Below are 15,924 nucleotides of genomic sequence, written 5' to 3'. Positions count from 1 at the left end.
AGCTAGAGCTGTGTTCCATAGATCCATGGCTAGTCTGCAAAGAGGGTAGGAGTGAGATCTCCCTTGCTTGTTCATGTACCACATAACTGTGGTGTTGTCTGTCCGTATTAGTAGTTGTCCTGGATGTAATAGATTCCTGAAGGCCAGTGGAGCTTCCTGGACGGCTAACATTTCCTTTAAATTGATATGCAGGTGCTTCTGATCCTTTGTCCAAAGTCCCTGCAGACAGTTGCCCTGAAAATGGGCTCCCCAAGCATAATCCGAGGCGTCCGTGGTTAGAATCTGAGTGGCAGGAGGCAGACAGAAGGGTTTCCCTTTGTTTAGAGTACATGCCCTGGACCACCAAAGAAATTCCTTTTGAAGGCAAGGAAGGACAGAGATCAGTATGTCTAAACTGTGGCAATGCTGAGACCATACACTTTTTAGGTACCACTGTATTTTCCTCATGTGTAGTCTTGCATATGATACGAGAAGGATGCAGGAGGCCATGTAACCCAGAGCCTGCAGGAATCTCCTTGCAGATAGTTGAGTTAAAGATGCCAAGGTTATGAAAGCTGAAGCCAGCTGTAACTGTTTTCCGGATGTTAGAAAAAACATCTGGGTTGTGGTGTTTAGAAGAGCACCCAGAAAAGTTATCTGTTGTGAGGGTGTCAAATTTGACTTTTTTATGTTTACAGAGAAACCCAGGAACTTGAGGAGGTTCTGAACAAATTCCAGATGCTGGAGTAAGACATCCTTGCTGTCTGCCTCAATTAGATAATCGTCCAGATAAGGGTAAATTTGAATTCCCTTGAGTCTGCAGTAAGCTACTACTGGAGCCAGGCATTTGGTGAAGACCCTGGGCGCAGTAGACAATCCAAAGGGCAGTGCAGAGAATTGAAAGTGCCTCGATCCAGCCTTGAACCTGAGGTATTTTCTGCGTTCTTGCCTGATGGGAATGTGTAAATATGCCTCCTTTAAATCCAAAGTTACCATCCAAGCATCTTTGGACAGCATTGGAAGAAGCTGCTGTAGAGTAAGCATCTTGAATTTTGGAATCTCTAGAAAGGTGTTCAAGACTGACAGATCCAGAATGGGTCTCCATATGTTTTGCTTCCTGGGGACTAGAAAGAGCCTTGAGTAAAAACCTTGTCCCATCTCTGAAAGTGGAACCAGTTCTATGGCTTTCATAGCCAAAAGAGCTTCCACCTGGTTTAAGGCCTCTGTCCATTGATGTTTTGGAAGGTCTGGCCATCCGCTTGGCCTTGGTAGGGTATGAAAATGGAATTATTTTATTATTTTATTTTATTATTTTACATTTGTTGACCAGGCTAATCCAACTGGATACATGTCCATTTTCAGTGGAGGCCCGAGGAGAAAAGCTCCAGTAAAAAATATCTTAAAAACATATTAAAAACATATTGAAAACGTAATCGGAAAAAAGCACAGAGATATATCGTACAACTATTAGAAAATAACATTAATATAGAATGATGCATCCTCAGATTAACAAAAATTTACAATTTACATATTCTGATTTGTAAAAATTTACAAATACCAAAACATAATTTAAAGAAAGTACCGTTAAAAAGTTAGTTAAAGAATCGAACATGGAAAGTGGTACCCAGGAATGATAATGTTAGAAATTAAGAGGAAAGATTAGTTAATAGAGAGTTACATAAAGAGGTTTATAGTTCAGAATATTAAAAGAGAGAGTTTTCCTCCGAGAGGGGCTTCCAGGCAAGAAGTTCCTGCAGCCCAACAGAGGGAGTCATTGAGTTTGTTTCCTATGAGTTTGTGACCTGTCCTCTCCTCCCCTAGGGGTGGAAGCAGTCCACTGCCTTGGTCTATAAGAACCTTGTGTTTGAGGCCTTCCTCTGGGGCGTCTGTATCTACCCCTCTGAGGCCTATCTGAAGTGGGAAAGGACCAATTTTTAGAAGGCCAATTTGTGCTAAATCTTGGTGGCTGTACTTGTAGGAAATCTTTAACTGTTTGCATGGATTTCGCTTTATCCTCCATCTTTTTAATCACTTCTTCAGCTTTTGATCCAAACAAAACATTATGCTGAACAGGAGCATCCAATAATTTAGCTTTCACTTGTTCTGGCAAATTTTGTTCCTTTAGCCATGCATGCCTTCTAATGACTGTGCCGGAGGCAGCAGCCCTACAAGAAGCCTCCAAGGCATCAAATCCACAGTGTAAACCATGCTTTCCAACTTGCTCAGTGGCATGCAGTAAGTCATGTAATTCCTTATCATCTGCACAGGCAGAAATGGAAGTAAAACAGACAAGAGAAATGGCTGGTATTTCAGCATATGAAACTGACAGCTTAAAGCCCTGATAGACAAGTAGCAGAAGTGTACACTTTTTTGCCCCACCTTTCTAAAGATCTAGAGTCCTTTTCAGTGGGAATGGGATTTTTGGCAGAAGTGGCCTTAACTCCCTTAGGGCCCTGAGAAATGGTTTCAGGGTCAGCAGAAGGGTTCTTGTATAAAAACTGATGGGAATCAGGAACCCTGTAATATCAATCTGGCTTGACAGGAGCAGGAGGAAAAGAATCAGGGGTTAAATTAGCCTCCGAAAAAGCATCATCCACAATATCCAAAACAGGAGGAATAGCCAGGGGTCTATGTTGGGGAGAAGAAGAAAATCCCTTAGTCTTTTCTTAGATTCTGAATACTCTTGTCCTTCCCAGTGGAAATGTTCCCTCATTTCATGCAAAGTTTCCCCAAAAGAGAAATCCTCAGGGGGAGAAGCTGAGGGAATAGATTCCTCAGCATCAGAATCCTCATAAGGAGGGGAAAGAATATTCCTGGTCAGAAGAGGAAACTGAAGAAACAGAAGCCTGATCAGAGGAATCATAATAAACATCTTGCCTTGGCCTTTTATCTGGAGGGGGATGTGAACCCCTAATCATAGTAAGTAAATCCTCCGCCATCTTGAGTAACTGTTTCTGTGACTTGGGAGCCGGTTCAGAAGAGGCCTGTGTTACAGTCTTTGTTTTAGAAGGAGTCTTTGCCTTTATTGTGAGCTGAGTAGGCCTGAAAACCCCTTCGGAAGCCGGTACCTGCACAGCGGCTCCGGACCCATCCGAAGGGGCAAGTCCGTTTCGGCCATCGGTTCTGAAATGGCCGACGACAGGCTGCAAAAGGGCCTCACTGATGACAGCTGAACCTGAAGCTGGCTCCGCTTGTGCACTATCATCAGATTTGGACCTCGGAGGACTGTCTTTATCCTTGCGACGTTTGTGAACTCCGGTAGCCGGAACCGTATCCGACGACATTTTGTAGTTAAAACGCCTACCGAAGTAATGAAAAGCAAAATCGTACCTTCGTTTAATTGTACGTTGATTGAATCTAGCACAAAACCGACAACTTGCTACGTCGTGGTCAGGGCCTAAGCAAGGAATACAGTAAGTAACTTTTTCTGACATTGGACTGGAGCAAGAAAAGGTTTCCCCAATGGGGTACTTAGCTTTGAGTGGAGAAGAAAGTCTTCGGACGGAAGTTTATCGGAAAAAATCATCAGGAGTCAGCCGACCGGCACTTGCGAACTGCTATCACCACACGGCAAGAAAGACTGGAGAAGATGGCGTCGGCTGTCAGCTTTGTACTCCTGGCGCTCTGACGTCAGGGAGCATGGTTGGACAGCCAACGCCAGACCCAGACTTTGGGATTCTGGCCGACCGAGGACTGCCTGCCGGCAGGGGAGAACCCTACAGTCATGACTGCAACAGTGAAACACGATGAACATCTTGGTCAAACATGGGGCTTAAATACCAGAAGTTAAAAACTTAAAACAAACTTTAAAAAAATCAAAAGAACCAATGATTCAAGCCCTAAACCAATTACCTTTCACCAGACAGGCTCCAAATCAGCACACATCTCTCACAAGCACGGTTGCCAGATTTCCGACTGGCCGGGTAGGGACAAAAAAAAAGAAAGGTCTTTCAGGCTATGTGAGGACAAAAAAAAAAGTCTTTAAACACGGAGCTACTGAGCTACTTCTGTTTAATACGGAACATTAGGCAGTTCCGCATTAAACACAAGTAGCTCTGTGTTTACCAGTTTTTGATTGGCCCTTATGTCGGTATACAAGCCAAACTCGCAAAACGGAGCTGTGTTTAATGCAGAACTGCCTGATGTTCTGCACTAAACACAAACAGCTCCATTGTTTAGCAATTTTTGATTGGCCTGTATGCCAGTATATGAGCCAATCAAAAAACTCGCAGAACGGAGCTGTGTTTAATGTGGAACTGCCTGATGTTCTGCATTAAACACAAGCAGTTCCATGTTTAGCGATTTTTGATTGGCCCGTATGCCGGTATACGGGCCAATAAAAAAAAAAAAAAGCGGAGGGCTGTTTCCCCGGGATTTAAACTGGCAGTGCAGGACTCGGGATCAGGTTGATGATCCTGGGACAATCCCGCTCAAACAGGGATGTCTGACAACCCTGCTCGCAAGGGTGCAAAAGGGCCCCTTCCAATCAAAGATGGCTTGGAACATGTGCTCAGAATATAACAGCTACTGCAAGCAAACCCAGATGCAGCAAACCTGTAATCTGGATTATGCTACAGCTACTAGCTACACTCATTTAGGCCGGAAACACTTAAAATGTTTTAAACAGCAGAAAAACAGTAGTGAGACACTAAAATGGCAAGTAAACACTAAATAATGTTTTAAATGGCAAACAAATCAGTTATTTAAAAGACTGCTTGGTGAGAAAACAGAACAGATGCTTTGCAACAATTACTTTGCAAAAGTGAAAATAGCTAAAAGCTTTGCAAACAATGAAAAATGCAACAAAATACAATTTAAGGCAGAGAAATGCAGTGCAAACAGTGCAGTTTAGTTTACAGTCTTAAAATACAGTATTAAATAAGCAGAACACAATTAGAAGTGCAGTAAATAGTATAAACAAGCAAAAAAATGGCAACTTATGTTTTTGGGAATTTCAGAAGCCGCTATTCATCTGGTATGTCAGCTCAGAATTGTGGCCGGTAGACCACCACAGTTCAGCTCAGTGGGCTACCGTGGACTGCCATGAACATCAATAAAATTCTTGCAATGTATACTGATTAAGTGTTATGTGGGAATGAAAAGCAAGTGCAGCAGTGTTAAATAACAACTATGCCCATCTCCTAGCAAGCTACTCCCAAAAGGAAATTACAGAGCTAGTGATGGTGGATGTCTGCAAAGATCCTAAGACTAAGAGTAGCACAAACAGAATACTTAGGATAAAAAAAACTGCATGGACAATTCTTTGAAATACCTTTTTTTTTTCCTGCTAAGACATGCACAGCCACTAAGCTAGATAGAATTTCCATATAGGCGGAATCTCTGCATTTGGCAAAGCACTGGCGTACCTTTCTCCACTGTGGTTTCAGACCCTGCTCTTGTGACACTGCAGAATATTAATCTAAACAAGGTAGTATTTGTGAAACACTCAAGAACACTCAATATTTCCAGTGTGTAGGTAACTTTTGCTTAGGAAAATGAAAGGTTTTGAAAGTAAAGGAATAGAGCTAATGGAGAAGTCAGACAATCTGAAGCAGAAAATAGTAGAAGACAGAAATGTCTATATAATAATCACTAGAGAGAAAAATAAAGCTAAATTAGAATTTCAGAGTTAAATTAGGTAAAAAAAAAGGCTAAAAATCAGGGGAGATAAACAGGAGAGGAACAGATTAAGAATCAGACAATGGAGTTATTAGACACATAGGCATTATTTTAAACAGGATCTTAGTGATTGGTTCTTGCAAGAATCTTCAGGGTATCAGAAGACATTAGTGATCAAATTAAGGCAGGAACACGCAGTATATACAGTAGCTGACGTTGTACCTTGGTGATTGGGGAGAAGCTAGAACACTCAGTGGATATCATTAGCAAACTATGGCATTTTATTTTCTGTAACTCTCAAGTCAGGTAAGATCATATAAAAAGAGGAAGAAAGGCAGACTGACAACTTTTTACTCAGGGTTGACATCCCTGGGTTAGATGTGATGCTCAAACAACTTGATGCTCCCTAATGAGGAAACACTGATTAAAGAAATTAATGGTAAGAATGATTCAGAGAAGATTCCAGTGTGGATAGGTTGCCTCTGGAATTATGGAAGTTGGCAAGTACAGACATGACCTCCACACTGCTGTGAATTTACAGTAAGGTACTGCAAACACAAAATGTCCCAGGGATATGGCAAAAGCTGTAATGATTATGCTGCATAAGGAGGCAATAAATTATAGTCTGCCATCCTCCTACAGGCGTGTTTAACTACATAATCATGAGTATAAATTGTTTATATGGCAGATTTGGCTTCAAGACAAGCTACATACACCCCATAGTTACTGCATTTAAATAATAATGGGTTGGGGGGCAACAGACTTTGGATAATACATTGAGGGCCACTGTATTAATTAAGATCACAAGATGAGGGCTGAAGGCTCACTTTAGTGAGTTAGATACAGAAAAAGCAGGTGACAAGAGTGGAATGGGTATACATACAGAATGTGTTGTTAAAACTTGGAATAAAGGAGGATTTTGTCAGGCTAATCCTTCAAATATAAGGGTGGCTGGAGAACAGAATAAAAACTCAATTTGGCATGCTGAGACTTTTTGAGATTGGCAAGTGTGTCCCATGTCTCTGCTGCTGTTCACATTATAGATAAAGATATTTACAGCAAAAACAGGAAATCAGGCTTGATGGGTTAAAAAGGAAAAATACAGTTGTGTACACTTACCACAAATGTAGATGTTCAAGTGTATTCACTGATGCAGTCATTACATTTGGGTAATCGTCTGGCAGGATGCCCTCAGTCGGCCTGATTAACACAGTCGTGGGTCCTGCGTCGGTTGCTGTCCCTTCTTCCATGACGTCAGGTCATCAGGGGTATAAAACATGCAGCCAATGCCATTGCATCAGTTTTTCTTGCCCCAGATGTCAGGTGCCCCCCCAAATGGGGAGCAAAATATACATATACATATATATATATATATATATATATATATATATATATATATATATATATCTATCTATATATATATATCTATATATATCTATCTATATATATATATATATATATATATATATATATATATATATATATATATATATATATATAATTTAAAAATAAAAAAAAATACCGCAAACAAAAGCAAATACACCAAAAAGGCTTTTAAGCATAGTAAAAGAAAGGAGAAGTATAGAAAGAGATAAACAGGGGGCTGGAGGGTGGGTAACCAGGACTGCAACAGTGAATACACTCGAACATCTACATTTATGGTAAGTGTACACAACTGTACTATGTTCTTCGTGTTTCACTGTTGCAGTCATTACATTTGGGTAGATTCCCAAAACTATGGTTGGAAGGATGGATTTATACAGCATTAGGAGCAGCTATAAGGCCCTACAGGACAGTAGTGGCAAAGCCAGCTCTGGATTTAGAGAAGAGAGGTAAATGGTAATGTTTGGTGAACGTATGAACTAAGCTCCAGGTAGCAGCTTCTAGAATGTCTCTGGTAGGAACCCCCTCTGAGAAAGGCTGCAGAGGAAGATGCAGCCCTGGTGGAATGAGATCTGATCCCCTTGGGGATAGGTTTACCATGGTGCATAGACTTTCCCTCTGCCCCTGCAGCAAATGCCACCAATAGTTGTTCAGATTTTCTTAGAGATTTTGTCCTGTTTAAGTAGAATCTAAGTTGTGTGTGTGTACATCCAATGAATGCAGAATCCGCTCACCCTTGTTCTGTGGATTGGGAAAGAAAGTTGGCAGATGAATGGTCTGATTAAGAGCCACACTGGATACCACTTTAGGCATGAAAGATGGATTGGTCCTGAGAGACACCCTGTCCGGATGAAAAATAACGAAAGGCTCCACTGCCATAAGAGCTTGTAATTCTGAAATCCTTCTAGCTGAAATGACTGCTTAAAGGAAAGCTGTTTTCCAGGAGAGAAATTTTAGGTCTGCAGTAGCAGCTGGCTCAAAAGGAGGGAGAGAGAGTTTTTCCAAAACAAAATTGAGGTCCCATGTAGGGGTTGGTGCTCTCCTGGGAAGTCTTAAATTTTTGGCCCCTCTGAGATACTGCTTCAGCAGAGGATGAGAGAAGAGGGGAGTACTGTGTTGTAATGAGCTGAAATGGCAGAGGCATGGATTTTTATGGAAGAAAAAGATAGGCCCTTGTAAAGCATCTCAGTTAAGTATTGCAGAATCTGCGGAATATTGGGCATTGCTGTGCTTATTCCTTGTGAGTGGTTCCAGGCACAGAATCTTTTCCATTTGTCAGCATACAATTTTCTAGTACTAGGCCTTCTATCCTGTAAAATGACATCCATCACAGGTTTGCTGAGGGATGCCAAGGGTGAAATTAGTTGATTAGCCACGTTGCATGATTCAAAGATTGGAGCGGAGTGCTCAGATTTTGGTAGTTCTGCTGAGACAGTAGGTAAGGTGTCTGAGGCAGGTGCCACGGAGGAAGGTGTGACACATTGCACAGGAGTGGGTACCAGTGATGGCGAGGCCAGTCTGGAGTAATCAGAATCATTTTTGGTTTGTCCTGTCTGACTTTTAGTAGAACTTTGGAGAGCAGAGGAGGAAAAGCATAGACTGATACGTTTTTCCAGCTGAATGATAGAGCATCCGCTTTTCAAGCTTTTTTGTGATGAATTCTTGTGCAGAATTTGTCCAACTGATAGTTCTGGGGTGAGGCAAAAAGATCTATGTCTGGACTCCCCCATTTGCGTGTTAACATGTTGAAAACTTGTGGCTCCAGTTTCCATTCATGTGGGTACATAAGATTTCTGATTAGTTCGTCTACCAGAGTATTTAGCTTTCCTGGCAGGAATTGAGCTTGTAGTTGTATTTGGTAGGTCAAGGCCATGTTCCACAATGCCATGACTAGTCTGCAAAGGGGGTAGGTATATGTGCCCCCCTGCTTGTACCACATAACTGTTGTGTTGTCTGTCTTTATCATTAGTTGTCCTGGATGAAGGTAGTCCTTGAAAGCTGTCAGTGCATTCTGTACAGCTAGCATCTCTTTCTGATTGATATGCAGGTGCATTTGATTTGGGCTCCCTTTGCCCTGAATGCACTTTCCTACCAGATGAGCCCCCCAAGCATAGTCTGATGCGTCTGTAGTTAGGGTTTGGGTGGAAAGGGGTGGAGTGAATGGCAGTCCCTTGTTTTGGTGGCAGGCCTCTGCCCACCATAGGAACTCTAGTTGCAGGCAAGGTGTAATAGGAATCATTGTTTCCAGGCTGTGACAATGTTGACTCCATAAACTTTTAAGTACCACTAAAGTTTCCTCATATGCAGTCTTACATATGGAATTAGAAGAATGCAGGAGGCCATGAACCCCAAGGTTTGCAGAATTTGTCTTGCAGATAGCAGGGTTTTTGTGGCCACCTGTTTGAAGTAAGTCACCAACTGAATTTGCTTTTCTGGCGTAAGGCAAGTCATCTGGGCAGTTGTATTCAAGCTTGCAACCAGGAATGTAATTTTTTGAGAGAGTACCAATTGTGATTTCTTTTCATTTATGGTGTACCCTAGACAAGTTAGAACCCTTTTTACAAATGTCAGATGCTTTAGAAGAAGGTCCTTGTTTTCTGCCTGAATTAGACAATCGGCCAGGTATGGATATATTAGAATATTTCTTTGCCTGCAAAATGCGATTACTGGAGCCAGGCATTTTGTGAAGACCCTGGGCGCAGTAGATAAGGCAAAGGGCAGTGCAGAGAACTGGTTATGCAAGTAGCCTGCTTTGAAGCGGAGGTATCTTCAGCAAGATTCCCTGACTGAGATATGCAGGTAAGCCTCTTTTAAGTCTAGAGTTACCAACCAGGCATCTTTGCCTAACATAGGTAGTAACTGTTGAAAAGTCAGCATTTTGAATTTTGGAATGCCCAGAAATGTGTTAAGAATGGATAAGTCCAGAATTGGACGCCATGATTTGTCTTTTCTGGGTACTAGGAAAAGTCTTGAATAGAAACCTTGTCCCTTTTCCTCTTCTGGTACTGGTCGAATAGCCCCCATGTTCATGAGGGACAGAACTTGTTTCTGGGCTTCTGCCCACTGATTTGGGGGCAGATCTGGCCATCCATTTGGGATTGGCAACGTGTGAAAATGAAATCTGTATCCCTGGGATACTATATTTAAAACCCATTTGTCCTGGGTAATAAGTTGCCAGTTTCATGCATGAAGTGCCAGTTTTCCCCACAAAGGGATGGCTAAAAGTTAAGTGCTTGGTGATTGTAGAGGGAAGTCATTGAGACTGTTTACCATAGGGAGGTGCCTTGTTGCTTCCAGATTTGGAGGTGGAGGCACCCCATTGTTTTGTTCTAAAAGTTCCTTGTGACTGAAACCTGGAGCCTTTGGAATGTCTGGATTTGACTTGACTGGTTCGCGAAGGGACTGGAAAGAACCAGTTCTTAGTAGGCCAGTGCCTACTAAATCTTGCAGGTTGCACTTGTAAGAAATCTTTCACAGTTTGTATAGATTTAGCTTTATCTTCCATCTTTTTTAACAATTCTTCAGCCTTATTACCAAAGAGATGGTCATGTTGTAACGGAGCATCCAACAATTTTGCTTTAACATGGTCAGGCAGACTTTGCCCTTTGAGCCAAGCATGTCTTCTTAGCACAGATCCAGTTACAGCAGCCCTGCAAGAGGCCTCCAAGGAATCAAAGCCACACTGCAAAGTATGTTTTCCAACTTGTTCAGCTGAATGTAATAAATCCTGCAAATCTTTATTTTCCACACAGTCAGAGATTAACATCATTTTTTGTTTAAGTAGTCCCATGATATGCTGTTGATATTTAAGCATATGAAATTGACAGTCAAACCCTGATTGCCAAGGTTGCTGATGTGTAAACCTTCTTACCCCATCTATCCTGCGCCCTGGAATCTCTATCAGAAGGAGTAGGATTTTTAGTAGTAGAGACCTTAATGCTCTTGGGACCCTCAGAAATGGTTTCAGGATCAATAGCAGGGTTTTGAAAAGGAATTTGTGGGAGTCAGGAACCCTGTAGTATCTGTCTGGATTAGGGACAGCAACTGACGCAGGACCCAAGACTTTGTTAATCAGGCCAACTGAGGGTAACTTGCCAGTAGATTACCCAAATGTAATGACTGCAACAGTGAGACACGAAGAACATCAGAGAGGAACAAAAGCTACCAGTGTATGGATGACATTTTAGTATCTCTGAAGGTCCAAAGAAAAGACCTAGTAAACTTTTTAAGTACTTAACAGGATTTTGGTACAATATCTGTATGCCCTCATTGCTAGAAGCAATCTACAACAACCTGTAAAAATATACAGACAAGGGCTTTTCCTCAGATTTTTGGCAGAAGCTGGAAGTCGTAAACCAATTGCATTTCTACATGCTTCAAACATAGCATTTAGTTCGCTTCCTCACAGGGGTGCCGCAAACTAATAAGCTTAGCCACAAAATAAACTGCAAACTAATAAGCTTAGTTACTAAGCTTATTAGTTTGTGGTTTATTTTGTGGCTACTAGACAGTTAACTTTACAGTCATTCAGTACATGTAGACGAAGCTGTGTGAATTTAGAGTGGAAGGCTTCTTGCACTACCAGAAGAATCTTCTTCTACTGAACCAGAAACAAGGGTCAGTGAAGTAATGTTTTCTTGTTCTCAACAACATCCAGGGGAACAAAAGTTCTAAATGCTTTCTGTTGACTTTTTGGTTGTACTTGATCTACTTAAGAAATTGGATAGAAAAAAGGAAAAGTGAATCTGAAAAAAACATATCGTCTAATAAATCTTAACAGCTAAAAATAACTGCTACACAAATGTGTTCAAGTGGCTTTTGTTCTTCTTGAGAAACTTTCTGACTATTTGCACCATAAGGCAAGGCAGCAATTTGTCCTGGTGAATACAAGCAGTGATGAATGCACTACAGAAGTTTAACCTTTACAACTATCGGTATCAAACGACATGCGACTTTATGGCTGACACACTTATGCATCACTGCGTGTGATTTATTTAATCAGAGCTATGTCTTTGATTATATTGTTTCTGTCTAAACTTGTTTTCCCTACAGCACAGGAACCGATGATTACAGTAAGCATTAGATCTCACTTAAGGGTACTTAATATTCTGGATCCACAGTTAGGAATGGTTCAGTATTCTATACAGAGGTGGATTTACCGCGTGGGGGGGGGGGGGCTGGGGGAGCTAAAGCTCACCCATTGTACTGATCCTTTCTCAACAGTACTGCTTTTGGCAGTACATTGTTTTAAGTTCTTTTTTCTTTCTTTTTCTTTTTTTATTTCTGTAAACACTGTGGCTCATAAACACAACTGAACTGTGATGAGCATTTCTTTGTCAACTGGTTTCATGAGCCAATGTGTTAAGACGGCATGCTAAAAGGTTAAAAAAAAAATCGCATCATAATGTTCTCGGAAGAGTCAGCGATGACAGACAGAGGCCAGTATTCATGCAAGGTACACAGTTAAGGATAGAATCTGCAGCATGAGACAGGGTGAGGGATTGCTAGCAGCCATGTTTCACTTTATAAGAAATCTGCAGACTGATTTTTTTTTCTTACCTATTCATTTTGTATATGCATAGTGGAGAGGTTTGTAGATACTGTTCCTGATATTTGTCTCAAATATTTTTGCCCTATGATCCCACAGTTTTGATTAGCTGTTATGCGACAGAATACAGAAACATTCTAGTGGCTGGGAATAATGCAAATAAACTGCAAAGCTCAAAAGTAGCTGTTATAACTGCTGAAAATGGCAGGCTAATAACTTTATTTAAAATAAATTGTAAAGTTTAGTACATACAGAGGACAGCTACCATGACACACTGAGTAACTGATTCCTTTGGACTGGTTACTGTTTGACAGGTTTCTGACTTGTACCATAGATATTACCTATAGTATTCAAATAAACAGGACTACAGCACAAGAGCAACAGCCAAGGTATAGTCATGGGTTCTGAGTTTGTACAAAAGGTTTCACAATACTGCACTCCCCTACCCAAGAGCATTGTGTCTGTTACATATATTTTAAGTACAAAAGACACGTTACACAAGCATTCACTTTCTCATTCACACTGTATTAAAAATTTTAAACAAATATGAATATGTGGAGTCTGCATGTCCTCCCTGCAGTCGAGTGATGTTTAAAGACATGCAGGTAGGTGTGTGCATGAATGGGTGTGCCTTCTTTGAAGGTTGGGTGCCGGGCTGGCAACTCGGCACCATAAAAATCCACTGCCAATCATTAGCGGACCGGAGTTCCACTGTGGCGACCCCTAACCGGGAAAAGCCAAAAGACATGAATGATCTATATGTAAGGAAGGCATACATAAGACGAGTAATGGTGAATGACATGCTGCCTTTAAGCTTGTTGTTGCAGTATACAGAGGTTCAGAGGGCAAAGTCATTCAAGTACTTGAGATATTAGCAAATAAGACATTTGAGACATTAACAGGGAAAATAAAAATGGATTTTAGAATATGGAAGAAGTTTAAGCAGTGAAAGTAGAGCAACAAGTATCACACTCATCTCAGGTGTAGAGGTTGTGGATTCTATTCACACTATTTACAGGAACTGCTGACACAGCAGTGCAGTATAAGGGGAATACAACACTCCTGAGTGTGTCGCCCCTTTGATGAGACATTAAACTGTGGTTCCATCTGCAAGTTGGTGGTAGCTCAGGTGGATGTAAAAGACTGAATGGCACCTATTGAAAAGAGTAAGGGAAGTTCCTCAATGACCTGGTTAAAGTTTCCCCCAGTACTAAAAAATATCACCTTAGGTCTCCCCTAAAATGAGGCCACTAGCTTAGTGGCAGTAAACAGGTCAACAAAGGATACATAAAAAATAAAATATACTTAGAATTAGACTAGAGTGTGCAAGCAATAATCATTATTATGGACCCACTCTCACTGTACACCTTCCAATCATTTCCAAGTATATACCTACAAAAATTCCTCAAGATGGTAACAAGCATAGTTTTAGATTTTAATTGGTAAGGAATGAAACCAAGAGTTTCAAAAGAAAGATAAAGTTTTCCTACAAAATGAGAAGGCCTACGAGTTCCTGACCTCAAACAATTACTACGAGGCTGTTCAGATGATATTCTTTTTGGAGGAAAGAGAATCTTACTGCTCTACGTGGAAATACAGAGTAGACAACTAGGGCAAACTAGGTTGTACCATTGGAATTTAGTAATAAGTAAGAACTCATTTCTTGGGTTTGGAAGACAGGCCATTCTAGCAATAAGACACATACTAAAATGAAAATTTGAAGAAGTAGAAATTCTTATTTAATTTGCTAGCTGCTCTAGTGAAAGAAAACTTGAGAAGGAATCATGTAGAGATTGAAAAAAAAGGCAGTCTACTTTATTGGGTACAGCTGATGGGGGGCAGAGTGGATAAACTGGAGAAAAGCTGAAGTGGAGTGTGGACTTAAAGAAGTGGGGAGACTGGACTTTGAAGGATTGCTAGCAACAGAAAAGAAGCTAAATCTCCCCATAAGACAAAACAGGATAAGCCTGATCCAATAGAAATATGAATGGAAAGAAGATATTCTCAAGGGAATAAGATAGGGCTAGTATGCAGCTTGTACAGAGATAACAAATGAGAAACAACTGGTGGCAGACAAACAGCAGGATAGAGGGGAGAAGGTGTAAGCCAGGGAACCTTGTTGGCTAGGCTTACTTCGGCCCTTGGGCCGATAGCCTAGTACCTACCTATGAACAGATTACAGGTGGCCAGTGGAAACAAGTCTCTTTCTTGACAAGATATGCAATCAAAAGTAAAAGATTACAAAAATCTGCATGGGAATGCCTACACAAACACTTTTATATACTGTCTAAACTGCAACATATTTCCTCAATCAAATGAGAACTGCTAGAGATAAAGATGCTTTCGGGGGGGGGGGCATTTGGAGAAGCACATCTTTTGGGATTAGTCAGAGTTAAATGACTTTGAAAAGGATCTCAGAAGATGTTAAGGTTAGTTTTCTCCAGAGAAATCCCAAAGAGAAAATTACATTTTTGTTGGGATCACACCTGGCTATATAAATGTTCCCAGCAAAGACATTTGGTAACAATACTTAGGATAACAAAAAAAAAATTAAGTAAAACACAGGCAGTTGACTAAACCTACAAGTAACTTAGAATATTATGAAGAAAAAATAAAAATGTAAGAGAGAAGGGAAAAGTAGGGCAGTGAAATCTAAGTGAAAGACTTCTTAAACAATGTAATCAGTAGGTAGCTTACACAGAGAATACTTAACACAAACATATAGTACTGGGGGAGGGGGATTCCATGGTAGGTGGTAACCATTACATGAGCCACAGTCAAGTGGAGGAAATCAAATGGGCGGTTAAACTATAGAGCCTACAGTAACTGCAAAGAACTATGGTAACAGGTTAAGTACAGTTTCTAAAAGTTAAGTAAGATGAAAACTGCATGACTAATACTGAAGACATGCAAACAGGTGGACCAGTATGCAAACAGATCAGGATCATTGGAAATCTACCCTACTACATTTTCCAAGTTATTGTACAAGTTCACAAGTTATTTTGATAAATCATTTAAAGAATTTGCATATCAAAAAATGGCTGAGCAACATACTATGAACAATTAAACAGCCATTACAAAGAATGATCCTAATGTCACTTTTGTTTAATAATATGCTGAGAAGGCATTTAGGAGCGAACACGTGCTGCTCTACAGAGGGTCTTCTATCTTTATTAGTCTTTTTTATTTATGTTATCTATAATGCCAGGGATACACTCAGTGCAGTATATAAAAACCAATCTTAAGGATGGAAGGAGACATTAAAAGGAAGAGGATAAAAATTAAAGCTATACTGGGGACAACTGAGGGGGAAAGAAGGAAAAAATATCTAACCAAAATCAAAATGTAAGCAGCTTACCTTGAAGGTCAAGCACCAGAAGCTCGCCTCTTGTATA

The 15,924-nt window shown here is 40.7% G+C and overlaps 1 protein-coding gene across 1 annotated transcript in view; it reads right to left on the bottom strand.

The window, feature by feature from the left end:
- Positions 1-15,924, bottom strand: part of TRPM7 (transient receptor potential cation channel subfamily M member 7) — a 1,848,525-nt gene that overhangs the window by 231,600 nt on the left and 1,601,001 nt on the right. Inside the window, exon 32 of the mRNA XM_044076371.1 lies at positions 15,888-15,924. This exon is cut by the window's right edge and continues 169 nt beyond it. Coding sequence (XP_043932306.1) covers positions 15,888-15,924 — 37 coding nt within the window. The remainder of the gene's footprint in view (positions 1-15,887) is intronic.

The sequence above is a fragment of the Protopterus annectens genome, chromosome 7.part0 (genome assembly GCF_019279795.1).
Source record: "Protopterus annectens isolate FY-2018-M chromosome 7.part0, PAN1.0, whole genome shotgun sequence".
NCBI classification, from domain to species: domain Eukaryota; kingdom Metazoa; phylum Chordata; order Ceratodontiformes; family Protopteridae; genus Protopterus; species Protopterus annectens.
Note: the sequence above shows the minus strand (reverse complement) of the source record. Positions and strands in the feature narration are given on the sequence as shown.